The 27803-nt window shown below is 41.1% G+C and overlaps 1 protein-coding gene across 1 annotated transcript in view; it reads right to left on the bottom strand.

Annotated features, from left to right (window-relative positions):
* DSCAM (DS cell adhesion molecule) overlaps positions 1-27803 on the bottom strand; it is a 544552-nt gene that overhangs the window by 237970 nt on the left and 278779 nt on the right. The window contains exons 4-8 of the mRNA XM_074373020.1: positions 18795-18941; positions 11568-11846; positions 7818-8093; positions 2708-3004; positions 1691-1966 (exon numbers count right to left, since the gene is read on the bottom strand). Coding sequence (XP_074229121.1) covers positions 1691-1966; positions 2708-3004; positions 7818-8093; positions 11568-11846; positions 18795-18941 — 1275 coding nt within the window. The remainder of the gene's footprint in view (positions 1-1690; positions 1967-2707; positions 3005-7817; positions 8094-11567; positions 11847-18794; positions 18942-27803) is intronic.

The raw sequence follows: 27803 nt of genomic DNA, 5'->3' as shown, positions 1-27803 counted from the left end.
AATAGATCTTTGGAAAACATGTATCTGCCACCATGAGCTTGACAGCTTCCCAACAGTTAAAGGTTTTTTTGGATGAGATCATGGTGATATTTTGATATTGTATAATGAATTGTGTCAACATTTCGAAGACTTGTACAATTCAGTGAATCAATAATTTCCAAATGATCAACTTGTTGATCATGTTACAAAACTATGTGTGGGTAAAACATTCATTCAAAGGGCATGATGGATCAGTCGACTTTAAGATAGCGGAGTACCATAGCTTCACTGCTATGGCTTCTAGTTCTCAGCTGTAGCCAATCATTAAGGTGCTGCCATGTGGTCATTCTTTACATAGTACTGAATACTAGCAGGTATTTTATGGGTATTTACTCGTTTTAGTTGTTTACTGTTCATCTGTCCTGACTGGAAGGAGGGCTCCATGAGAGAAAGGACTTCGTCTATCTTTCCATCATTGTTTTCCTTAATGCCTACAGTAGTTTAGGGCACAGAGTAGATGTTCCATCCATCATGGTTAAAGAAATGAATACAATCACAAAATGAAGTTTTACGCAGCTATAACCAATCTGGCTTACCAAGAACTTTTAATGATTTGAGAAAATTCTCAAGATATGTGGTTATTATAAAAAGATTCAAAACTATTTATGTGCAGGTATATCTAATAATATAATACATAACACAAGTTATATAACACATACTACATGATATATCACATACTGTGTGTGTTGGAGGGGTGTAGTTACAGGTGTTCCTAAACAGGTGAGCTAACAGGGTTTGTGAGAAAAGATGGTTGGGGAAGACCATGGGAAACCCGTGCAACTTTGTAACCAGGATACTCAGAGACAATCACTGGCACTGAAACAGGTAACTGGGCAGCTCCGGCAGACAGCTTAGCCCGGTAGGAGGCTGCTTCTATGTGTTTTTGATACTGTTTCATCACACATTAGAGCTACTTCTATGACCCGCTTCGTGCAATTATTTACATAATTGAAAATTTCCATTTTACGTTCAGTTGAGGAAGCTGAATTGGGGAGTGGAAGAAATGGGTCCCCCCAAGGGTCTACCACTACAGGCTGTGTGTCCCCGGGTGGGTCTTGTCACTATTGGGCTTTACTGACGAGGAGGTTGGAGTTGAGGTGCATGAGCTCCAAAACTCATCCTGATGGTTCGAGTCCACGACTGTCTGCGGCATGATGCCATGACATGAAGTATAATCTAAAAGCCAGGAAACTTTTCTCTGAGGACCTTTAGTCAAGTAACTCCTATGGTGTTGCTTTGACCTGCTCATCTACTTTGTCTGAAGTCTTTATCCATCTTAAAATCTCCTCCAGGTGGATTCTAAGAATTCACTTTTAGGAGTTCTTAGGAAAACAAAGCTATTGCGCTTTAAAATGATCTGCCAGACAGCTAGATAACCAAGCCAATGACATGTTTCTTCTTCCTATGGTATGCTGAACAACACACAGCCTCTGGGAAACCAAGCCAAAAATTCACACGAAAAGAAGCCTGCATCAACCACAAGTCTTGTGAAGATGCATGAGCAGAGAGAACAGAGCATCTAACGATGTACTTTAACACGGCTCTCAACATGCAGGCCCTCAGGTTACTCCACTCCTCATCGCTGGTCTGGTGAAACGGGAGAGCTAAGTGATGGCGAGCTGCGTGGGGACACTGGGGAGAAAAGCCTTACCTTTGACTGTCACGTGGACACTCTGGCTGGTGGAGAGCTGAGGCTGAACCAGCACGTTGCACGTGTACTCGCCCTCGTCCACTTCCTTCTGCACATCCGAGAGCTTCAGAGTCCCGTTGTTCTCAAATGCCACTTGGCGGTGGTTAAAAGGCAGCAGATTAGAGTTCTTGTACCATTTGATGGAGTAATATGGATAGCCAATCACCCGACAGTGAATGTACGTGTCCCGTCCTGCTATTGCTGTGATATTTTTCATTGGTCGAATGCTTGCAGGCCCTGGAGAGACACAGAGAAACTCTTGAAAATGATTTAAGGGTACAGCTTACGTGTGGAAGTGGGCACACTTTCCCCTGAATTAAAAATGTCAATTATTTTCATGTAAGGACGTCTTTTGAGATTAAATGCATTTTTTCTGCATTTGGCATTTTCTACTAAGAAGGGTTTTTTTTTTCCCTTCTAATTTCATTACATTCAAATGAATTGAAGGAGTGTTAAATGCTTTAATGATCAACTACTTCTATTAAAACATTTTGAATTACAGGATAAAAGGCAATTTAGTCAATAAAAAGTAACTAGCTGTACTGAACGACCGTGCTCCTTTGGTGAAAACGCTGGCAGCAACTCAATTGTTTAGCTCTCTCTAGAAAATCGATTATGAGGATGGAGGTTATGCCACGTTGCACTATGAATGTAAGTTAAATTCTACGTACATGAAGGTTTGCCATGAATGCAGTAGGACGGAGGAAGAGGAGGAAAGCATGCAGAGCATAAACCAGGGAAAGAAAGCTCTGGAGGACAAGTCTAAGAGAAAACAAGAGGCCGAGCTGACTGCAGAAACCGAGATGCCATCTCCAACAGTGACCCCGCCACTGCCACTCTGAGTGGGAAGGAGAGGGTCGGAAATGGGGAGGACAGTCACTTTGCTCCGGCATTCCAAGACTCGGCTCAGTGCATGCAGAAACCTTCTCCACTACAATGAGTTATGTGTGTTTTTTGAGGAGCTGATTTGACAAGCACCTCTTACGTTTATTCGAGCCTGGTACAGGACGACTCCCGCCGAGTTGTTGGCAGTGCAGCGGTAGACGCCCCCGTCCCGGACCTGAGAGCTGGAGATGTTCAGGTAGCTGACCACATTCCCCTCAGACGTGATCATCTGGCTGATGCGGTGGCCGCCGCCCTTGAGAATCGGGTCGTCATCCAGGGTCCATGTGATCGTGGGCAGCGGCGTCCCCTTCACGTTGCACATGAGGGACACCGGTTCTGCCGGACTCACCACTTTTTCACTAAAGGCAGAAATAATTTTGGGAGTTCCATCTGCAGGAAGACAAATCATGGAAGGAAGTGGCGATACAAATAATTAAACGACTTCCAGGTACGTTTAGTTAATGGTTAGGCGGTGGATGCAGGGATTCTCAAACGCGACTCAAAGGTCTGGTTTTACAGATGAAGCTAAGTCCCAATCAGAACAAAATTTCCTTTTCAAAATAAGTGAACACCCCATTTGCAACCTTTAATGACTCTCTTGTGTATTTCCTGATTGTCATAACAAGAAGCAAGATAATGCAACTCAGATGTTCATGTTAAAACAATGTCATCTGCCACCAGGTTTATAACTCAAAACTGGTATGTTCCCAGCCAAAGTTATAAATGTGGAAGAAATCCACACAGCCCCACTGGTTACTTTAGCTTTCTAGTTCCCGCAAGTTAACTAGGCATGGCCTCCCAGGGAACTGTTTAGAGGAATAAAAGAAAGAGCTAAGAGACTGAGTATCTCATCTTTATCATTTTCTCATAAGAAATCACCTTTTATAGTTTTAATGGCAAGTCATAAACGTATGTGAATTTCCATGAAGGCTCTGAGGATGGGTAGATGCTAAATAAGGTTTGACTTCCAGCATGTATTAAATATCTCCAAAAGTATCTCCTGAAGCATGGCCATATAATTTATCATCCATCCTGAAATACTTTTGAGAATAAAATGGATACCAGGAACAATAACACTAGGAGAACACGCACAACCCAAGACTGTCCCAGGCAAACGCGGAGCTCAGTCTTAGGGGAGTTTCCATAGGAATTTCCAACATTTTCGACAAAGATCAAATTTTTATATTCCATTATTTTTCTATCATTCATATATATATATATATATATAAAATTTCCTCATACTGTCTGATAGTAATTACAAATGCATGTTTCTCTTATATATATATACATATATATGTATATGTGTGTGTGTGTGTGTGTATATATATATATACATCTCCATTAAAAGAGATACATACACATTAGAGAAAAATGTATCAAAACTAATGGCCAAGCAGCCTCAGGCATATAAATCAACACTGTGACATGTTTTCCTAGGCGTTAAGTGGGTCATTTTGACATAACTGTGACCACATGCAGCAGGATTTCTGAGTCAGGTAATAAACCTTGCTGGAGGAGATATTAAAAACTTTGGAGCTAACTTTAACGGTTTATCAGTGATGAAAGACGAAGATTAAGAGAGTTTTTTTAAGCTTTTAATTATAAAAGTTACGTACATTCACTGTTGAAAAATTTGAAAGTACAGGTAAGCAAATGAAATGCAAAAAACAAAACTGAAGATGCCTCGCAGGCCTCATCATGGAAAGCTAAGTGTTGACGCTTCCAAACACTCCTGAGGGGAGCGGCACCCATCGTCCCCAGACCTGAGGCCTGTTTCGGCAGCACTGAGCCAGGAGGCTTCCCTGCAGCTCTCTACCACCTTTTAATTTGCAAATCCCTGAACCTTAACTTCTTAATTCCACCTCTGCTTTGGGAGGCTGGAGAAGGCTTTCAAGCATGTTTGTTTTGTTTTTCCTCCCCAGAGGCATTCAGAAGTAGCGCCTATCAGGCCCCTTGGACTGCAAACACCTTTCCAATTGCTGGTGCTTCGGAGTGTTGAAGTTATTTTATTTGACCCTACAATTCAACATTTTTTTCCATGATGTGTTTAGCTGTAAATTCCTTTTCAGTGATTTTTACACTAAACACTAAAATCTCTAAGTCTTCTTTTAATATGTTTAGGAAAGCTTTCATCAGTTACTCTTTTTTTTAAAGATAAAGTTTACCTACAGTGAAATGTATAGCTCTTCAATGTGCAAATACTGGGTTTTGTTAAACACATACACTTGTGTAACCTCCGAAATACCTGATGAGAAGCCGTCCATCAACTGTACTGATGGCCTCCTTTAAGTAGTGTTTTCCTCCCCCAGAATGATAAGATGTTCCATTTATCCCTGGTTTTTAGCTCTGTTGCGCCTGCATGTGGTTTTCTGCGTATTTATTCTTTTTGGGGTTTGCGGGGGTTCTGAGATCTGCAACTTTATTTTATACACCAAATTTGGGGAAATTGTGGCCATTGTATCTTTAAATATTTTTTCTCCCCCATTCTGTCTTCTATTTTGCTGAGCCTCTAATTATCTGCATGTCAGGACATCTGACAAATGTCCCATATGAATAAAGCTCTGTTCACCTTCTGTGCCATCTTCCTTCTCTCCGTGCTTCAAGTTGGAGACGTGATTTTAATGTCTTCAGTTTCATGGATGCTTTTTCCTTCCTTCTCCAGTCTTCCACCGAAGCCAATGCATTTTCACGTCTGCTGGCTCCTTTTAGACCCCACTGCCCCGCTGGCCTTCCCGTCTGCTCACGCTTTACGCCCAGGTTCCCCTCTACGCTGTTGAGCAGACTTCAAGCAGCAGCTCTGAAAGCCTTGCTGGCTGGGTCCTTCCCAGGGCCTGTTCCTATTCTTCTTGGTCTCTGGTCACAGTAACCTATTTGTTTTTCATGCTTAGCTATTCTTATTGTAGACTTGGGTTCTCCTTCACATTTCTGCAGTTCATGTGTCAACCAAGTTTTTCAAGGAAGTTTATTTTCAGATTTTAGGATTCCCTACTGTTATTTCCTTCTTCCTGAAATCTCCACTCACCTCCCTCAGTTTGCAGGTAATCTGACAGCCCAGCCCTCTGTCCTTCTACACCTCAGTCCCACCAAAACTGCAGTTTTCTGCTTTTCTTTTTCTGTTTTAGATTCCCCACGCCCTCATCCCACCGGGACTGGAAACTCTCCTTAGGGGAAATGTGGTATCAGTGTAGAAATCACCTAATTTTCCCCCTTCTTTCAAGGATCAAATTCTTTCTGCCTGTTTGCTGGTGTCTCCCCAGTGTCTGCATACAAGTTTGCATTTCCCGAAGCTCATAATTTTCATCTTCTTGTAGGTTAGTCTGACACATGCTACTCTATCATCTCCAGAAATAGGTCCTTATTCTCTTTTATTATTTCATTTTCCAGATGTTCTGGCTTGATCTTGAACCTACAATTACTAGATCCCAGTTTCTTTAGACTTCCATCCAGCTTCCTTGTCCTCATAGGGAACATTCCCAGATTCTACATTACGTCAATGGCCACTCTTAGTTCCCGGTATTGTAAGAGTTTATCATCTGTGTAAATCCATAGCTACTATAGGAGGTCACGTCGGAGGATACTAGTTAGACATCATTTTAAGGCAGTTACTAGATGTGTATTTGTAATTCCATTTCTGCTGTCTCTGGCTACATTAGCACCGTCATCTCTCAGAAAAGAAAAAATAAAATGAAGCTTCTTGTCCTGAATGGAAACTGACATACAACAAATAAATCCGTGCTCCTCTGCCCCCTCTTTCTATTCAAGTGACAGGCTGTTTTGGAGATGAAAACAGACATAATTTTCCCAGTGAGATCTGTGTGTCAGAAATCTTTCTCGCTGTCACTCTCTGATAACCTGAACTCTTTCGACATCATTATGGATTATCAATATGCTTTTTAGGTCTCCCTCGTCACACGAGATGGTTGCCAAGGTAACCAGGCCTAGACAGGTAATCTCTCCCTTTTCTACAAAGAATCTAAAAATAGTGACTACGTGAGGACTACAGGGCATTGGCCCACTGGCTCTGTGCAAACTGATTACTTTCTGCACTTAATTACTATATGTGCGCCACAGTGTCAGGCTTCTAATCTGAGTGCCATGCCTTCAGCTAATTTCACCTCTGCTTTAAAACACTCATTGTCTGCAAAGAAATGCTTGAATCAAAATAAGGATGCTATTCTAAGCTTGCTTCTTCTTAAAAATTGGCTAAGGTTAAAAAAGTAAGAAGAGAAATCTCCTCTTAGCATCAAGACATACTTTAACTTATTTTCATACAAAAATGAATTTCTCTTTTTCCCCCTTTAGGTTATATGAAAGTCATGTAATTATTTTAATCAGCTGATAACAGATGAATTTTAAATTATATATAAAGACACAATTTCCAACAGCACATGCAAATATACAGATAAATGCTAGTTCAATTATCTGATGATAAACATGTATCTCTCAAATGAATGTTACCTTGATAGCTTCTTTCCCTGGCTGATGATAAGCCTGAAGATGTAAGTTAAGAGAAGAAAACACGTAACGTACCTAAACCCATGATGACACCCCCAGGGAATTCCTCAAAACTTCCAATCACCTACATCTGTGACAATTCGGACACAAACAGGGACAACCCTACAACCCAAATGCCATTTTTCACTCCACCGAGCACTGCACTGAAGTGCTGCTCTGCATTTTGCCTCTAAAGCTGTGTTTCTCAATGAGGGACATCTGGCAATGTCTAGGACATTTTTGGTTGTCACGACTGGAGGGTGGGTACTGCCAGCATCTGGTGAGCAGAGGCCAGAGACACTGCTAAACATCCTGCGGTGCATGAAGCAGCCCCCAAGCCAAGCATCACTGACAGACCCTGGTCTAGAGAATAATGAACTGTCAACCCAACCGTGAGTCTCGAGTTTCTTAGGCCTATATCTTGACAGGTAACTTCAAACACGTGAGTAGGCAACATTTATGTTACTGAACTTTTATGTTAAACCACATTCCTTATGTTACTTCTACCCTGGACAAATTTCACTTCACCAGAATTTATTCTTTAATCTGCCCGATTTAGTTTGAAAAACTAGGGTAGAGTCATTAGCTGGTCAGATGGATGGAAACCTTAAAACTGAGTTATGAGCAATGCTTCACCCTTCACTCTTCCTTTTGGGTGCTCTGGGTTTGGGTTCTTTTTCAGCTGAACCCTGTAACAAGGCCCACTGACCTTCAAGGACCACCTGCACATAGTCTTGAGCGGACAGCTTATCCTTGCGCACAAAGCACTGGTACGCGCCCCCGTCACTTCTGACCATGTGATCCATTATAAGGTTTTCGTGGTTGATCCCTGTGATCCTCACATTTTTTCCAGGGTTGAGGATTTCACCGTTTCGGTACCAGGAGAGTTCCTGGTCCTCACTTCCTGTCACGCTGCAGGACAAGGAGACCTGGCTGCCCACGCTGCTTTTAACCTTCCTGGGGCTGATGGTAGCTTTCAGCGGCTCTGGAGTTTTTGGTAAAAGAAGAGAAAAAGGTAAAAAACATCACGTATGTAGAGACTGTTTCGACCACAGGGTGGACTTCTGACAAGACAAACGCATCGTGGCAAGCACACCGCATAATTTCGTATTTCAGTAGTATTTCATGGGGCACCGTTTTGCTTGGGAACGCTCTCACTCCTATTTGTCTTTTTTTTTTTTTTTTACTGGCCTTCTTTCTTTCTCTGTGTAGCGAATAGACTGCTGTTGGTCAAATCTCTTTCTCATCAAATCAATGTGAGTGTTAATCCACTGACAATGAGAAATGCAATGTGCTGGTTATCGGCAAGGACAGAAATATTTGAATATTTCAATCCTATTTGCCTGGTCCCCCAATGTGACACTGATGGGTTTGCTCTGGGCTGTTCTCTCACACATATATACTCACTCACATCCCCTATGTGGCTTAACCAGGGTCCATGACACAGCTGTAAGAAAGCAGGCTGATATTATAATTTGCAACCATGAAACAGGATATTTTTCTTTAAAATGAAGCTAACTGCTTTGGACAGTGTTGTTAACTCTCATCCTTGACTTCTTATGTTTTCATTCAACAAACCCAATTCAATGCAGTAAGCATTTATTGAACATCTACTGTATGCCAAGGACGGGGTTAAACTCACAGGTGAGACAAAGATGAATAACTCTTGTATGCAGCTAGCATGTGTCATAAAGTTACCAAGTATCCCCTGTACATTATTTAAGTCAGTCTTCCCACAGTCCTGTGAGTTTTGTATTATCTCCATTTTACAGATGAAGAAATGGTTATTCAGAGAGATTAATTAATTTAACCAAATCCACTCAACATGCAGATGGCAAAAAACAGCTGTTTACCCCAATGGTTACTGACTTCTCATGTCACCACACTGTGAAGTCTTTAAGGAGCTCAGTCTTGTAAGTGGGTAAGACAAATATGAAAGCGAAGGATAGTAACCAAAAGGGTCCATGAGAGGTGTACAATCTGTGCAAGAGGATCAAAAGAAAGTCCTCAGACATCAAGGACGGACAGAGCCGAGGCCAGTGGGAGTGCAGAGCGCACGGCGTGCAGAGCAGGGACCGCATGAATTAGAGCACGAAGCAGAGCCATGTCTTAGGAAGAGCTCTGCATCAGTCTGGATGCAACACAGGGTCTCTGAAGGAGACCAGCGGCAGAAAAATGACAAAGGCAGTCTGGGACAATCCTGCAAAGGGCTTTGAGATTTTGGAATCAAATCAGAGGGAACTAAAGAAAGCTCTCCGGAATTTTTAGCAAGTTAGCACTATAGGCAAACACACTTTTAGGAGAATCGACTGATCATATTGCGTTGGACAGGTGAGAGTGGGGAAACTGGTCAGCAAAGGGGCAATGCCGACGTCCAGTTGTGGCGCAGTTAAAACCTGACCTCGGACCGGGCAGAGGTGGAGAGCACAGCTGAGGAGCGCTGTGAGGCACAGCCTCTAGGTCGTGGCAGGATGTGGTTGCAGAAAGGAAAGTCTGAAAGGGGATCCAGGACTTAAAGCCTGCATCTGGAGGATTCGGGGGTGGGAGAGGTCTAGAACACCAAGAGCCATTTGCAAGGTGGAGACTGATGGTGGAGAACAGTTTGGGACATTGTTCTTCAGAAGTGCCAGCTAAACATCAGATATAAAATTGGGAGACATAGTCATTTGACACTCAACACGGAAGCTCAGGCTAAGCCAGCAAATTCAAGGCTGTTTTCAGAGGGGAGGAATTCGAAGCCCTAAAATAAAAGAGAGCACCAGAAGAAAAGAGAAGAGATAGAAGAGAAGGCGGTTCTGAATTTGGAACCCAAGAGCATGCTTTCCTCCTAGAGAAGAGACCAAACAAAGGAGCAATCAGAAGGGGGAGGGGGGACATGAGAGAATCATCTAGAACTTCGCTGGATGTGGCAGAAGAGTACAAAGATGAAAACAAGCACCGCCAGAAAGAAAACCTTTCCACTGATAACTCTTAAAATGTAGACAGTGATAAATGCTTTCAGAGAGAAAGCCACAGGATGCTCTGAGGGTTGAGCAGTAAATAGGAGGACAGTGGGGAACGTTTGGGGAAGGAGGCGTTGCATTTAACTTAGATGGGACATTTTAGACATTCAAGTACTTGAAAACCATCTTCCATATGGAGAGAGCAGCATGGCCTGCGATTAGAGAAGGAATGGGTTTATATGGGGAAAAGGAAGAAGTTAGATTTTGCGGGAATGGGTTTTTTTTGAAGTAAAACTCTGGGAAATATGACCCTACAGGTTTACATGAGATGCTTTCCATACTATCCTAAGTTATCAACTTCATTCAACAGAAACTGGGGAGCCATGAAAGGTGGTTCTGATCCTGCCTGTTGGAACACTTCTTCCTAGCCGCCCAGTGCTGCGCTGCTTCGCCTGCAAACCACAGAAATACAACCGTGCAGATGTTATCCTCTGGCTCCTTCTCATCCCACCCAGCCTGAGCTTGTCTGAACGACACTTGCAGGACTGAGCATGGGCAGCACGTCCCAGGCAGGCACTGGGATACTTGCTCTGAATGTATTCACTTGGCTGGTGCTGTGCTTAAGCAGTCTACACCCCCGGTGACACTGACAAGTCAGTTCCACAAGAGGCAGAAAGCTGGAAAAAAGCCAGGGTAAGGAAATGCCTCCCTTTTCAATGCTAGACTCTGGTATTCAGTTTGCTTAGGTTAGTTCATCAGATTTTTACACATATGCACATAAATATATATGACATCATACTGGCAACTAAGAGGCATGTATTTTGACCTAAGTTCTGCGACTCATTTCTGGCCATGTGATCACTTTGATTTGGTTTCTAAGTAAGTAAAATTAAGCCTGTTTAGCCAGAGTCCTTCCTTCCAGTCCACCTTCGGCAGTCTTCTCAACACCCTCCTCAAGTCAGTCACTCCAAGTCAACTGGAGATGACACATATCCAGCATACTTGGCTAAATGATCAATAATATTGAGTCCAAGTCCAATATTTGGGTAATTATAGCCCTATATACAGCCCTATCTATAGCTAATAATGGTCCCACTTAGGAATTTAAAGTAGCGTCTGGAAACAGGCAAGGACAACTCCTTGGACCTGACTGCCATCGCTTATGTGGACAGCACAGTCCTGCCCCTCTTCCTACATCAATTTTTAGACAGGCTGACTGTCCTGAATTCAACAGCTCAGTACTGTCATCTTCGAAATGTATCCTGCGTCTTAATGGAAATCTTGGATGTTTGGGATTAGACAGACCTGAAGTCACCCTAAGCTCCGAGTCTCCAGCCGTGTAACCTTGAGCAATTTGAGCCTCAATTTCTTCATCTGCAAAATGGGGCTGAGATGAGCCTCAACAGGACTGTTGTGAGGGTTCGTGGGGGCTGCAGAGAAAGCCCAGAGGTCGTTCTGAAGCAAGAGCTCCACCAGGGGCAACCAGCATCACCGCTGCAAGTTACCACCCAACTTACGTTTCACGTACAGGTGGCCTATCACCTTAGCAGTTCCGTATCTGTTGGACACTTCACACACATAGCTGCCCGAGTCTGAGGGACGAGTGTGCTCAATAAGCAGCCCCGTCACGGTCTTCTGGAACCTTCCAGAAAGTTCCAGGGGCATGTTGTCCTTCAGCCAGCGGTAATCTGGCTCAGGGTGCCCAAGCGCTTTGCAGGGCAACTCCACACGCTGCCCTGCCATGGCTTTGCGATGGTCAAACCCATCCAGTATGGATGGGGCTGAGTTCGCTGGGTCTGCAGAAGGGAAAAAAAAAAAAAATTCTTAGATATGATGCATGAGTTAAAGTAGTCATGCAGAATCATAGGGCTGTCTATATAATTCAAATTCCATGTATCAGACCAACTACTGATGCAGATCTTTCAGGTTTTAGATACCTATGAACAGAAAAAAAAAAAGACCTATTCATGTAAATTTCTTCCCCTCAGAATTTGCAGAAAGTTGAAGCAGATGTATCACCAAAGGAGGTATACAAACGACGAATAAGCACATGGAAAGATGCTCAGTATCATTAGCCACTAGGGTAATGCAATGAAAAACACTATGACAGCTACCTCACACCTGCTAGGATGGCTATGATAACAATAAAAAACACAAACAATAACAAGGGCTCGTGAGGATGCGGAGAAGAAACTGGAACCTTCACACACTGCTGATGGGAATATAAAATGGTGCAGCCACTTTGGACAAGAATTTGGCAGTTTCTTAAAATGTTAAGCTTCAGTTTACCTTAAGGGCCCAAAGCTCCACTCGTAGGTACCTACCCTAGACCTAAATGAAAACCTATGTCCACTCAAAGACTTGTTCACAAATGTTCATAGTGGGATTATTCATAACAGCCAAAAAGTGGAAATAGTCCAAAAAGCCACTATTTAGTGAATGGATAAGCAAAATGTGAATACGCACACATACTACTCAGCATGCAAAAGAGTGAACCACTGACACATAGTACAACATGGATGGACCTCAAAAGATGATGTTTGGAGAAAGAAGCTAGATGCAGAGCCCCGTATTGTAGGATTTGATTTATATGAAACATGAAGAAAATGCAAATCTATAGAGACAGATGGTAGGTTAATAGTTGCCTAGAGCTGGGATTGAACTGACTGTTGCGAATGGGCAGCAGCAATCTTTCTGGCTGATAAAAATGTTCTAAAATTGGATTACAGCGATAGTTGCAAACTCTATACATTTACTAAAATCATTGAATAGTTTGTGTAAAATGAGTGAAGTGTATGTTTGGTAAACTGCATCTCAATAAAACTATTTTACAAGAAAAGAATGGGGCATTTCTTTTACATTTTATTTATTTATTTATATAAGGATTTTTATTTTTTGTTGTTTAATTTGCTTTTATTTGATGATCACATTTATTGTACATTTTTATTTCTTGTTTATAATTGTCTCTTCATGCCAATAGCCTTTGGTTCTTTTTTTGTTTTCTGGTTTTTTTTATTGAATTATAGTCATTTTACAATGTTGTGTCAAATTCCAGTGTAGAGCACAATTTTTCAGTTATACATGAACATACATGTATTCATTGTCACATGTTTTTTCGCTGTGAGCTACCACAAGATCCTGCATCTATTTCCCTGTGCTATACAGTATAATCTTGTTTATTTTTTAAATAGACAATGTAAGCAATGCTTGAGACATGCTCTCATGGGGATATGTGGTCAGACATAGAATTAGTACAACCACACAACACTGGATTTAATTTCCATGTTTTGTCTTCAAACTTTTAATCTACACTTTTAAAAATTAGCTTTTATCATAAAAATTTGCAAACTCACACAGAAGTAGAGGAAATAATATAATGCATCCCATATATTTATCGGCCAGATGCAGCAGGAATCACAGCATGTTTAACTGTCGCCTGCGTCTCTGCAGTCTGTGCTTTTGGTGCTAACACGCTTGTCAAGTCATAGAATCTACGTTATTTTCTCATGAATCATTAGTATGTTTCTCTGATGGAAATTAGATTTGTCTTACATAACCACAATGTCAGTATCACACAAGAATAGTAATAACCTTTTGGTATCATCTATTATCTACTCCATACTCATTTTTTTCCTTATAAAAAGTCATATTTTTATTTTTACAACTCATCTAATTAAATCAGAATTGTTCTACAGTTAACATTTAGTTATGCCTCCTTTTTAAATGTTTTTCAGCTTTATTGAGGTATAACTGGCAAAAATTATATGCACTTAAGGTGTACAATGTGATGGCTTCATATAAATATAAATTTTGAAATGATCACCACAGTCAAGCTAATTAGCATCCACTATCTCACATAGTTACCTTTTTTTTTTTCTTTTCATCCCCTGACCTCCCTCCCCTCTGACAGCCACCCATTTATTTTCTGTACTGATGAATCTGGTTGTTTTGTTATTCACTTGTTTTAGATTTCACATATAAGTGAAATCATACAATATTTGTCTTTGTCTGACTTTTTCATTTAGCATAATGCCCTCTATGTCCATCCATGTTGTCACAAATGGCAAGATTTCACTTTTTATGGCTGAATAATATTTCATTGTATATTTATATCACATCTTCTTTATCCATTCATCTATTGATGGACACTTAGGTTGCTTTCATATCTTGGCTAGTGGAAATAATGTTGCAATGAATATAGGGGCGCATATATCTTTTCAAATTAATGTTTCTGTTTTCTTCTGATAAATACTCAGACATGGAGATGCTGGATCATATGGCAGTTCTATTTTAAATTCTTTGAAAAATCTCCATACTCTTTTCTACAGTGGCTGTTCAGTGCATGACAGTTCCTATTTTCCACATTCTTGCCAACATTTGTCTTTTTGATAATAGCCACTCTGACAGGTAGGTGTGTAGTGATATCTCTTTGTGGTTTTCATTTGCATTTTCCTGATGACGAGTGTGTTGAGCATCTTTTTATGTGCCTGTTGGCCATCTGTATTACCTTCTTTGGAAAACTGTCTATTCAGTTCCTCCACCCATTTTTAATTGAGTTGTTTTCTTGATGTTGAATTGTATTAGCTTTTGTATATTTTGGATATTAATCCCTTATCATGTAACTTCTTTTTCATTTCTGATTTTATTGATTTGGGCCCTCTCCCTTTTTTTTTTTTTGATAAGTCTGGCAAAAGGTTTATCAGTTTTGCTTATATCCTCCCTTTCAGTCTGTGTGTGCCTGTAGGTCTGAAGTGAGTCTTGCAGGCAGCATATACCTGAGTCTTTTCTTATCCATTGGGCCACTCAATGTCTTTTGATTAGAGGTGGTCAATCTACATTTAAAGTAATTATTGATAGGTATATATTTATTGCCATTTCGTTCACTGTTTTCTGGTTGTTTTGTTCTTTTTTGTTCCTTTCTTCTTTTCATGCTTGCTTCCCTTGTGATTTGATGACTATCTTTAGTGTTATGTTTGGTTTGCTTTCTCTTTATCTGTTTACCTATTACAGATTTCAGTTTGTGGTTATCATGGTGTGTGTGTGTGTGTGTGTGTGTATGCATATGATTATTTTAAGTTGACGATCTCTTAAGTTGGAACACATTCTAACAACCTTGCAGTTTTACCTCCTCCTGTTTAATATATTTGACTTTATCTTTTACATCTTTCTGTTTTCTGTATCCCCAGCCACGTATTGTGGGTATAAGTGACCTTGTTGCTTTCATCTTTTAACCTGTTTACTGGCTTGATAAGTAGTTGATCTACTGCCTTTACCGTACGTTTGCCTTTACAAACGAGTTTTCTTCTTTCATAATTTTCATATTTGCAGGTGTGGTCTATTCTCTTTTGCTTAGAGAAATCCCTTTTTCATTCCTTGTAAAATATGTTTAGTGGTGCCTTAAATCTTTTAGCTTTTGCTTGTCTGTAAACCTCTCTATCTCACCTTCGTAGAGTATTCTTTGTTTCTTTCCTTTCATCACTTTAAATGTATCATTCCACTCCTTTCTGGCCTGCAAAGTTTCTGCTGTAAAGTCAGCTGACATTCTTATGGGAGTTTCTTTGTACTTAACTGTTCCCTTTCCCTAGCTATGTTGAAGATTCTTGCTTTATCTTTAATTTTTGCCCTTTTAATTGCAGTCTGTCTTGGTGTGGCTCTGTGATTCATCTTGTTTGGGACTCTCTGTGCTTCCTGGACCTGGATATGTGTTTACTTTCTCTAGATTGGGACGTTTTCAGCTATTATTCCTTCAAATAAATGGTCTTCCTCTTTCTCTCTTCTCCTGGAAGCCCTATCATGACAAAGTTAGTATGCCTGATGCTGTCCCAGAGGTCTCTTAAGCTCTCTTCATTTTTAAATTCTTTTTTCTTTTTTCAGCTTAGCTTGAGTGATTTCCACTGTCTCCCAGTTCGCTGATCTGTTCCCCTGTATCATCTAATCTACTGCTGATTCCTTCAGTGTGTTGTCATTTCGGGTGCTGTGTTCTTTAGCCCTGTTCGGCTCTTCTTCACATTTTCTAGCTCTTTGTTAGACTTCCCTAGGGGCTCATCCATTCTGCTCTTGAGTTTGCTGAGCATCTTTATGATCATTATCTTTAGCTCCTTATTAGTAGATTGTTACCCCCACTTCACTTAGTTCTTTTTCTGGGACTTTATCTTGTACTTTTGTTTGCAATATATTCATCAGGTGCTTCATTTTGCCTAATTCTCTGTTTCTGTTCCTATGTGTTAGGTAGGTCAGTTACATTTCCTGATCTTGGGAAAGTGGCCTTATGTAGGAGACGTCCTGTGGGTCCCAGCAGCATGCTCCTCTGGTCACCAGAGCTGTATACTCTAAGAGGCCTCCCCTGTGTGGGCTGCGTGGGCCCTCTGCTGTGCTGGGGCTGACTGCTGTGGGCGCACTGGGAGGCAGGGTCAGACCGCAACCTGGCTGGCTGGCAAGCCCTACCTCGTACAGAGCCTGCTGCCCCCCTGGTGGGTGGGTTTGGGTCTTCATGCAGCTGGCTGCTAGCCTTGGGGGCGGGGTAAGCTTCCAGCAGTAAGACGCAAAAGGGAGAACTCTAAAATGGCACTTGCCAGCACTAGTGTCCGTGTGGTAGAATGAGGTCTGCTGCCACCAGCATCTGTACCCCAGGGGGAGTCCCATGTGCCTGCTGCCTCTGCAGGAGGGTCTCCAAGATCAGCAAGTGGGTCTCATCCAGGTTCCTTTCAAATTACGGCCTCTCGCAGGTCTCAGTGGGTGAGCCCTGTAAGAGTCCTACTTAGCCCTCCAGCTCTACGGTCTCATTCCTCCAGCACGAACTATCTCCTCCCTCAATTACTTCATTAAGACTTCTGTGACAGAAGCCATCAGAGTTATGTGTCACATGCAATGGAATCTCTTTTGGAGCCTTTTGATTACGTGTGATTGACCGCTTCCTTCTCCTCGCAACTATCAAGTGCACCTTCAACCCCAGATGTTCGGTCTTACTCTGTCTCTCCTCTTCTGCTGTGTCTAAGTGTGTGATACTCCCTCATTAGGTTATGCTCTGATGCCCCTCACTTCTCCTCACAAATGCTCACGAGGCTATTGGACTCCCACCACTTCCATGGTGACCCAGTGGTCATGAGTCCTGCTGCCTGTGTTTTTGAAACATCAGTGAGAACATCATTCTTAAAATTTTTTAAGTAAATAAATAAATAATAACCCTAGGTTTAAGAAAAGCAAATATTCCTTTCCAACTCTGAGAGTTAAATTTGAAAACCAGTACTAATTTAGAGTAGAGATACACAAGGTTATCTTTCTGGGTTTCTCACTTTTTTTTTTTTAAAGGTTTTCTCTTTCTTTTCAGGTTTCTCTTTAGAGAAGGATGAGCTCCCGGATTATCATCACTTGGCTCACTTTTTTTTTGGGATGGAGAAATGATTATTTGCTTCTTTCGTGAAGTCCAAATTAATCTTATATCCAGCTCCATCACACCCCCTGAAGCCTTCTCCTTTCTTGTCTCAATATTGTCATGAAGCTCCCCTTCAAGGCAAGCAAGACCTCTCCTTGGCTATTCTGAACAAGTAGACCATTGTGCTGTCATTAAAGCTGCTGCAGAGTAGATGGCAGATGCCATCCACTTTCTAATTCATCTTCTCTACAGTTTTTTCTTAACTGAGCATATTTTCACTGCTGAGTACTCTTGCCCTTAACAGAGCCAACAAGATGTAACTGTAACACAAGGGATAAAGTAACACTTGACTTGAAAAAGAACAGGTAAAGAAAAAGCGCTTTCAGGCTCAGAGGGTAAATCACTTACTTCTGACTTACGTTGTGCCACACCTTAAAAGACAGGTGGGTGTTGCCTGTTTTAAAGACTTAAATAGGGAGGAGGAACCCAGGCAGAGCGCTATGAAGAGCAGTAAGTGGCTGTTCAGAGGGCAATGTTTTAACTGCCCCAACGTTTAACAACTTCCCATCACTTCTTCCTCACAAAACATCACTATAATTGAAATAGATATTCATCACATGGATCAATTTAGGGCAAAGGTCATATATTTTGCACTTGATTTCTAGTACTGAGATGGTCATGTCATGCTTTTCAACTGCTGCATGAAGTGCTAATGCATCACTGTATGAATGGATTGCTGATTTGTTCACAGATGGGCCAAAAGCAAGTAGACTGCAGAGACTGTGTGCAAGGTCAGTATTTTCTCAACGTCGAAGTCTCATTAACAAGGGCACAAAACTGATGTATTTATCAGAGTGGAATAAACTGCTCTGGGGTTTCCTTCACTTGAGAATAATCCTGTAAGGGGGTGAGAGGGTGTGAATATTCCCTTAACTTTAAATGTGGACAATCTCCCTGCTGCTGTTAGACACAGTATAGAAGAGCAGGTGGTGTGTTCTGTGTGCCTCCGTTCTGCCCCCTCAGAGCTGTGGGTGGTCTGAAGCATCGTGAAGCTGGCTGCTGTTGCCAGTGACAGAAGATACAAATTATAGGACAAGGAAGCATTGTCAATAAAATAGAAATCATATTGGGTCAAAGGAACTCAGAATTTTACAAAATGTAAAATTACTTCATTTGGAATATCTATTTTTGCATTGTATTATATTGTATTATATCAGTATTTATTGCTTTAACAAATCTCACATTGCTGAAATGTTTTGGGGAAAAAAAAGGCTTCATTTTAGTCATGAATTCTATAATTTTGATTACGTCCTCCCTGGGGAACTAACAAAGGAAAACAGAAATAGGAAGCACACTCTTGATGAGTTTTTACCTGATACAAAAAGTCTAGCGCTGTTACTCTGCCTCGTCTCCCCAGTGTATCTGTGCCGCGTGATACAGCGGTAGTTATACAATCCATCTTCATTCTGTACATCTTTAATATACAAGGCTCCCGTGGATGTGATGAGAAATCTAGATCCTGAAACAGAAGGAAATAGTTACCCAATTAAAATAGAACAAAAGCAACCCAGTGATATAAACAAAGTCACTGCAGAGTGTTTCTTTATGTGAAGGAAACTCGCGCTAAGGCAAATAATAGGTGTACGTGTTCAGTAAGGATTCAAGCTATATTAATTTTTCAACTATCCTAAATTAGGAGTTTTAGTAAGTGTGCTACACAATAAATCATATCCTTGTAAAACCCAATCTCATGAATTAATTTTTCAGGTCATGGATTTATTTAACACCAACAAAGCTGACGTATAATTGGTATGTAGCTGATTTAGCAGATTTTCTTTGATCATCGCTTTTCTCTTAGAATGTGACAAATTAAAGGAATATTAACTTCCAGTTGTAAGTTCCTACCTCAGGTAAGTATAAACTTTTGCCTCAATTTGAAGTATTTCAATAAAAACACAAAAATGTTAGATTATAAAGCAATAAAATACTCCACGAACTTCCAGGAAAGATGGTCTTATCTTCTCAGTAATAACCAACACCTACCTCCATATTCTAAGATAAAGATCAATTCCGCCTATATTCAATGTTTTAGAGAATCCTGATATTTCCTAATTACTACTCAATTAATGATGACAACATTTTCACCTTGGGGAGAAAAAGTCATACTCAGCCGTTTCTCCTTCATATCAGCGCAGGACACAATGTGCTCACTATGACCTGTGATTTTTGCCTGGACATCTCTAGTTGTACAGAATGGCCAACATTAAGAGATCAAATACCAGTGTTACTTGAAGAAGAATAAAGAGGATTTTTCCTTTGAAAATGTAAATATCTAAAGGTAATTTTTCACTGTTCAATTATAATTTGATGATAAATCAAATAAAAGCAGCCCAGGTGAGTTGTAGCACCTACATCGTAGGTAACTCAAAATACTTTCTGCCACTGTTAGACTTTTCCTATTTCCTATGGAATTTCCTATGGAATATTCCTGCATCTGATGCAATTCTACTGGAAAGATAACGTGATTTTTGTCTCTTTGGGAAAAGACTAAATTGCCAAAAATTCACCTCCTTTTATTGTTTGTTTTCCTTAGGTTCATTTGAAACATTCTTTGGTTTATTTTCATCAGAATTTGCCAGGAGTCTTGACTTCATTAATTTTAGGTCTCAGATATTTATTTAGGTTGTGAACACAGTTCTTACAGCCCTGTTATTTCTTGTAAGAACTATATTCCATTTATAGATCAGATGCTCAGATAAGATAAAAATGGCTTATTATTCTTACATAATACAAAAACAATTCAATAGACATGAATAACTGAAAAATCATAAAACAAATACTGATCTAGCATAAGCTTTTCAAAAGAACACCAGTTAATTACTAAAGTATATAAAATATCTTTAAGTAATAAATTTACTTTTTAAATAATTATACTTAGTTACTTATTTTAAAATAGGCTACAAATATGCTAAATATTAGAATAGCTGCAAAAGTGAATGCTTTTTCTAGATATTTTTGCTTTATCCTTTCCTCCAAAAGAAACTAAAAATACCTTTACCACTTGTCATATGTCATCATATGCCAAGCATTTCTTACCAGTATATATTGTAATTGAAACAGTTTTCTCCTTTCATATATTTTGCATACTTACATAATGCTGTAATAGCCAGTTCCTTTAAAGTGCAGAGTGATAGACAGAAAAGAAGGACAGAAAACATACTGTATTAACACCTGTCACCTCTCTAACATGGAGCATCTTCATGAGAATTGGCAGGCCATCAGCAGTGGTGGAATGTGAGTGACAGCATCCGTGCCCCATTTTTCACAAGTGTCCAGAGACGCACAGCACAGGGTTGCAGCCGCCGCCTACACTCAGGACTGCTCATCCCTGCCAGGGCTCCAGTCTTGGGGCACATTTAATTTAATCACTCACTTTGCTCCTGTAATATCTGACTTCTTTTTACCCACTTAGCATGCTAAATAAGACTCTCTTAAGACCTGCTGTTTCAGGAGGAGAGGGTATATAGCTCAGTGGTAGAGCATGTGGTTAGAATGCATGGGGTCCTGGGTTCAATCCCTAGTACCTCCACGAAATAAATAAATAAATCTAATTACTCCAAAAAAAAAAAAACCCTAAAATAAAATAAATCGATTAAGAAAGACGTTGTTTCAGAGAAACGTAAACCTTGTTTGTCTTAAACATCTTCTGAAATATTCACAGGAAGGCAGAAGGAGTTGACTGAATTTCTGTACTAATTTCAATGATCTCTGTCCAGCTCTTCATTTCTCCCTGAAACCCATCCTCAAACTGATCAGCATTTTAAAATCTAAAATAAGGACAAAGAATAGAAGCCTTTGATTAGGAGAGGACAACAAAGACCTAGGGTCTCTGGGTTCAGCCTGAACTCCCAAGATACGTGGAATTCTCAGGACAATGAGCACAGCAAAGCCAGGAGAACATCTTGACTCTGTGGTGACAGGGACCCTGGGAACTTGCCCCTGCACTCCCCAACTTGCCCCTGCACCCCTCTCCACGCCAGTGTCATGCAACAGAGAACTACCCGGTGTGGAAAGATGTAAACAAGGCCCCAAGAGTAGCTGCATACACCCCAGGGAGGGGCTGTGGGGGGAACAGGGTCATGTAGACAATGTCATCAGAAATCCCTTCTGCAGTAGAAAGAAGCTGGGTTGAAACTAGGTGGAGAGATAAAGCGTAGACAGACAGAGAGAGGGAGCAGATGAAGACTCAGGGACATCCTCCATCATCATCGTGAAGCTGTGTGAGTAAGAACATTCCTTGGCGTATTAGTCAACATCTGAACCCAAGACACATATTCTGAAGTTTTCCAAATGAGTCGTTCCTACCCTCATATGATGTCCCCAGAACATCCTTCAGTTCCTATCTCTACAATACAGCCTGAATGGTCCACTTCGGTCTTGGTGGCACCACCGAGGTCTGAGGATCCCCGCCTTCTAACAGTCTCCACTCCTGCTCCTTTTCAGCCCATTCTCCACTCAACATCCACGCAGACCCTTCAGTGTCTTGACGGAGTCCCGCTAGACCGAATTATTCATGGTGGACACGGTGGTTCAGGTTTGGCCATCTCTCTCTCTGAGAGTCCTTCATCTGCTCTCTCCCTCCGTCCTGCCCCGGCCACACTCTATTCTTTTAGTCGCTCTACCTGCAGGGCCCTGAACCCCAATATTTCCCTGGCTGGCACCATCCTTCTGACCTCAGTTCCTGAATCAATGTTCCAGCAATGTCAGCCCACACGAACCACATCATGGTCACTCATGCTCAGAGCACTTGATTTTATTACATCTGTGTGAAGTTACCCTGCATGCGTCTGAGATTGCTTTAACATTTCTCCCCTCCGACTAGAACAGCAGGAGCTTGATTTGTCATCTCTATGACACAGAGCAGTGCCTGGCTATGCTATTTGAAAATATTTGTTAAAGAGATGGGTGGATGAAACACTTTATCATGACTTGTACACAAAATGTCTCTTCTTAAGTCTGGGTAAAAAGAAAGCAAGCTAAAACTCTTCTTTTTAGATTTCAACATGAAATCTCCGTATGTATAACACATAAAGAGTCTCCCCCACCCAGGAATGGCTATAATGTATTCTTACATGAAAAACGAGCACGCTTAAGATTTTGATGTTAATTATGCTTTCATTATGCTCTCTGGCTTTTTCCCGCACAGCTGAGCTGTTAGATCTACAATAAGGACCACATTATTTTCAGGAAGATTTTAAAAGCATATCTGATTTTTCATTAGTCAGAAACATATCTTTGGGCTCTTTTTTTTGGCTATTGCAATCTCAACTGAGTTAATAATAATTAAAAGAACAGACGGTTCTTTTAATAAGATGCCAAATGGCAGCACAACACAGTGAGACTCCTATCAGCTGTGCCTGCCACCTCCAATCGACATCCGTGCTGTGTAACGAAACTGTGCTTTCTCCTAAGCAGTTTTCATAACAGTTTCTGAAAAATTAGAGGAACACAAGATTGAAATCTAAGCTCTAAGTATATGGCACTAGAAATGAGGTGAGCCTCTGAATGGATCTTATGTTTTTATTTTGAAAGTTAAATTAGCAGTAACTAAAATAGAAGTGGAACTAGAAAAAGATATATATGCATATAAAAGATAAGGATATGTACATATATATACACATAGATAATCCATGATAAAACTTTAAAGCCATCAGTTTCTCTTGATTTGGATGTAGACTGGAATTTAACTCATTTCAGTGGTTCTGAGCTGCGTCTATTCTGTGATGTGATGGGTGGGTGCCTATCCGTAATTAGATGTAGGCATGAAGGAGCCATGGATACTTCTTGAGCAATTCAGTGGCCTGATAAAAATTATGGTTTTAAAACATTATGTGGAGAGCCTCACATACGAGAGAGAAAGGAGTAGGCCCTCACAGTAAGATGTCTCACCAGTTGTTAACGGGTTGAACTGTGTTCCCTCCAAGAATCGTAAGTTGAGTTCTAAACCCCAGGACCTCAGAATGTGACCTTATTTGGAAACAGGGTCACTGCAGATGTCATTAGTTAAGATGCGGTCATCCCGGAGTAGAGTGCGCCCTAATCCAATGGCATGGTTGTCCTTATAAAACAAGAGGAGATGTAGACACAGAGACATCTGGCTATTAATCCTAATCCTAATCAGAGCCGATAGGTATTCTGTGCTTACTGTGAGCCACCACTGCTCTAAATGCCATACGTTTTGACCCATTTAGTTCTTAACAACAACCTACAGGCAGGAACTATTATTATTCCCATTTTTACAGACGAGAAAAGTGAGGAACAGAGGTTAAGCGACTGCGTATGTTCACACAAGTAGACGCATCCAGGCCAGGACGACATCCTGGTGTTTAAGCTGAGAGCTCAGGCCCTTATCCACTGTGCTCTCTGGCCCGGGCCACACCAGAGGGGAGACGGGAAGGCCTGGGCAGAGCAGAGGAACAACTGTAGGAACAAAAGTGACTTGCACAGAAACATATTTACACTGAAGGAGCAACAAAAACTGGCTGGGGAGAGAAGCGCTCCAAGTACTGAGTCTGAAGGGCCCCTGGGGTTAGGACAGCACTGACGGAGCAGAGAGCTTGGGCGAGGATGTCTCTGTTTTGGGGGAGACAGGAGTTCAGCCCTGAACATGCTGGGTCCTTAGGGTGGTTGACAGAAGTGGAGCTGGAGACAGAACTTTGGGAATCAAGCTGTGATGTCGAGGAATCACTTATGGGAACCGATGCCCAGGAATCCCCTGGGGCGGGAGTAAGGGAAGAGGCCAGAGAAAGACAGCAAGAGAGCGGAGAGCAGAGGCCCAGGAGGCGTGGAGCTCTAAACCCGGTGTGCTGGGGGGGCGGGGGGAGGACTTCAGAAAAGGATAACGCAAACATCTCAGTTCCGTGTCTTCCTGTCAGTATAACCAAGAACACAAATAGAGCCTAACAGAGCCTCAGTTTCCTTATTGTACAATGGAGCAATAGTACCATCTTGGGAATATTGTGGGATTAAATAAGAATGTTCATGTAAGTTTCTGCTAGAGAAAGGCACACTAGAATAGCTGTAATCTGAAATAAAATATAATAGTAAAATATCCAACTTGCTAGGTCAATAAAAATATTAAATACCTAGGCATAAACAGCTAGTAATATAGAAAATGAATTTAAAGAAGACTACCAATCATTACCAAAGGGAATAATGGAAGTCCTGGATAAACAGCAAAGCAGATCAAATCCCAGGATTAGACAGCTTGAAATTGAAAAAAAAGTCAATTTTTCATAAATGAAATTATTTTTAATTGATTTATGATCAGAATTTATGTACAGTTTTACCAAATCAATGCAGATTAAAACAAAATGCTATTTTTCATACAGAAAATTAGAAAAAATTAAAATATTTGATAGTATGTAGTCTTGACTAGGGTGTGGGGAAGTGAATACCTACTGGTAAGTGTGTAAACTGGTGAAGCCTTTTGCTCTTTGGTGGGTAATCTATGAGCCTATTTTACATGTAAGAATTGCATACATTTTGATCTGGCCTGTCCCCTTCAAAGCCTATCCGATGGGGACATTCATACACGTGCACAGATCAATGTATGCACAAGTAGCCCACTGCAGCATTGTTTAAGAAATGAAAAACTGAAAACGAGTCCAATTGCCAATCAAGGGTGAACACATTAATAATTAGGGTGTATCCATATTATGTAGCCATTTAAAAGTAAGTTAAATCTAGGATACTCCATGGAAAGATCTCCAAGACATAACATACAGTAATTACAGAACATTATATAATGTCATACACAAAAGACAATGAATGTGTGCACACGTGTGTGTGTGTGGGGGGGATTTCCGTATATATGTGAACAGATATCTGCCAAAATGTTAACTGTATTTGCTTCTAAAGCCATGAGTGGATTAGGAGAAGGGAAGGGGGAATTACATGTTCCATTTCATAGTCTCCTGTACTTGAATACCCTAAAAGTGCACTACTTGTGCAGATGAAATTTACTTTGAAGAAAGTGTCAGTATGTGGTGAGCGTATGGACCGGACGCAGCAGGTGTAGCCCAAACTCACATGAGCCGCATGGCAGAGGGGAAGGAGACAAGTCTCCAATAGTATTTATGTTGAGAGCAAATGTGTCAAAAGACAGACTTTCGTTTTGCTTGGTTTTCAACCCAATCACATATGTGCCTGCTCACAACCAGAAGGAGAGGCTTTCAATACTTACCCTGGTCTTTGTAATCCTTCCCCTCCAAGCACCTAACCCCAGTGCCTACGCCATCATCTAGAGGAGCTCCCGGTCTTCCTGAACTATGTTGTGACACACGACTTCACAGCTACCCGCTTTCGGTCTGCTCAGTTGTGTCAGTGTTAGCGCTGCCTTCCCCAGAGGACAGCAGCCTGTCCAAATACAAGGTGATCGCATGTTCGCCTTTCTTACCTGATGCTTCCCTGACCTGGTATGATGCTGAATGAAGTGCCTGATGATATACATTGAATTTTCCCCGAAAAAAAAAAAATAGCCTCAGTACAACAAGGCATACTACCATTGGGGCCTGCCATATTTATGAAAATATCAAGATATCTAAGAGACAGAAAATTCCTGAAGCCCCAGCTTGGACTTTGAGCTGCTTGGAAGCCCACTTGGCCGGAAAGGGTGAGGTTACCTCTGCACATGGGGCAGGAGGTTGGACTTGATCTGCAGAGTGATTTGGCAGATAGATGTCTAAATTCTCCCAAAGCAATCTCACTCAGACATTTTCCTCATGTAAATAAAATTCTCTCAGTGGAATTCTCCTGCAGTTAAATTAGGCTCAATTATACACTGCTAATTTAAGCCTCGGTGCTCCATTCCGACTGTATACCTAATTACCCCATTTAGGCTGTTAATGATCAGATCAGCTCTTGAGCAGATATTTGAGTCTGTCATTAATCTTTCCTCTAGTTAGATTTCTAGTTCTTTAAAAAACTAAATCCTTGGAAAGGACAGAATTTTGTTTTTAAAGATATTATTTCAAGGAATTTTTTTAAAGAGCCAAAGAAACTTATAAAACTTGAGTTGTATCTATTCATGTATATGATGAACAAAAAGAGTTTTGGCCCCTGACCTCTAGGAGCAAGTATTTTAGTTGGAGAGAGAGAAAAAATTAGAAAATAGACCAAAATTTTTTTTTTAATAAACTGTGAAAAAAATGTTAAAAAAATACACTGTGAAAAGTGCTTGTAAGAGGATTAAGCCAAGATGGTTGAATCCAGATGGAGAACTGCTGTGTAGACGTGGGTGTTGGGAGGCAGGGTTTCTGTGGAGGGCGCATTTCGGACGGAGCACAGTGGATGAGAAGAGCAGGGCTGCGAAACAAAAAGAGAGAAAATGTGCAGAAGTCCTGAGTGCAGCGGCCTGGATGCCAGGATGAGGCAAAGGGACGTGGTCAAAGGTAGCTCCCCCATTTTGGGGAGGTGCTGACTGGCTGGAGAAGGACGCCTTTGCTGGGAAAGAGACTTGGATGGGGTGTTGGTTGTCCGTGGGTGACATATTTTGAACTTCTGGGATCAAAAGTGGCCCCTTGTAGATTGTAGGAAACATAAGGAGAAGAACGTCGTGGAGTCTGCTTGCTGTGTCAGGTTAACTAATCCTTAGAAGAAGTGTATCAACACTATTTCCTGTCCCCCGAGATCTCTGATTTTGAGGCTGAAAGGGAATTCATATTTCATGCTGATCATGTGTCCCGGTTGAGGTAGGTGCTGATTAAAAGGCAACAAGTTCAAAAAGGAAAAGAAAGTGAAGAAAGAACAAAGCCCCACACTTGGATCCTCAATGATTGCGCTTTTCCTGTCTTTTATGTTATAGACCCACTTGGAATTGAAGACCCTGGGCTTACTGGTGAAACGCAGTGAAAATTAATCATAAGGAAAGTCTGTCTGATGCAGATGACAGATGGTTATGGGAAAGAACGTAGAAAAACAGGAACCATTAAGAATGAAATAGACACTACATTGTGGCCACTTAATATCATGGGGTAATGGTTTTTCACGTGGTAGGGAATGACCTATTAATGGGTTGTGAAATCAATTTCACGGACTGTAACTTTACTTTTAAAAAATAAAGTAGAGTAGATAGAACGAATCAGCGTGCCTCACAAACAGTCGGTTAAATACTCATGAAGGCTTTGTTTTAGTTCTAATGTGCCTGTGCAGGGTCGTGTGTGTCAGACAAAGAAAGGCAAATCACATATGACATCACTTATATGCAGACTATAAAAAAAAGATACAAATGAACTTTTTAAAAAGCAGAAACAGACTCCTAGACTTAGAAAACAAACTTATGGTTACCAAAGGGGAAAGGTTGAAGGAGGGATAAACTAGG

The sequence above is a fragment of the Camelus bactrianus genome, chromosome 1 (assembly GCF_048773025.1).
Source record: "Camelus bactrianus isolate YW-2024 breed Bactrian camel chromosome 1, ASM4877302v1, whole genome shotgun sequence".
Classification (NCBI taxonomy): domain Eukaryota; kingdom Metazoa; phylum Chordata; class Mammalia; order Artiodactyla; family Camelidae; genus Camelus; species Camelus bactrianus.
The sequence above is the reverse complement of the archived record's forward strand: the minus strand, read 5'-3'. Positions and strand labels throughout refer to the sequence as shown.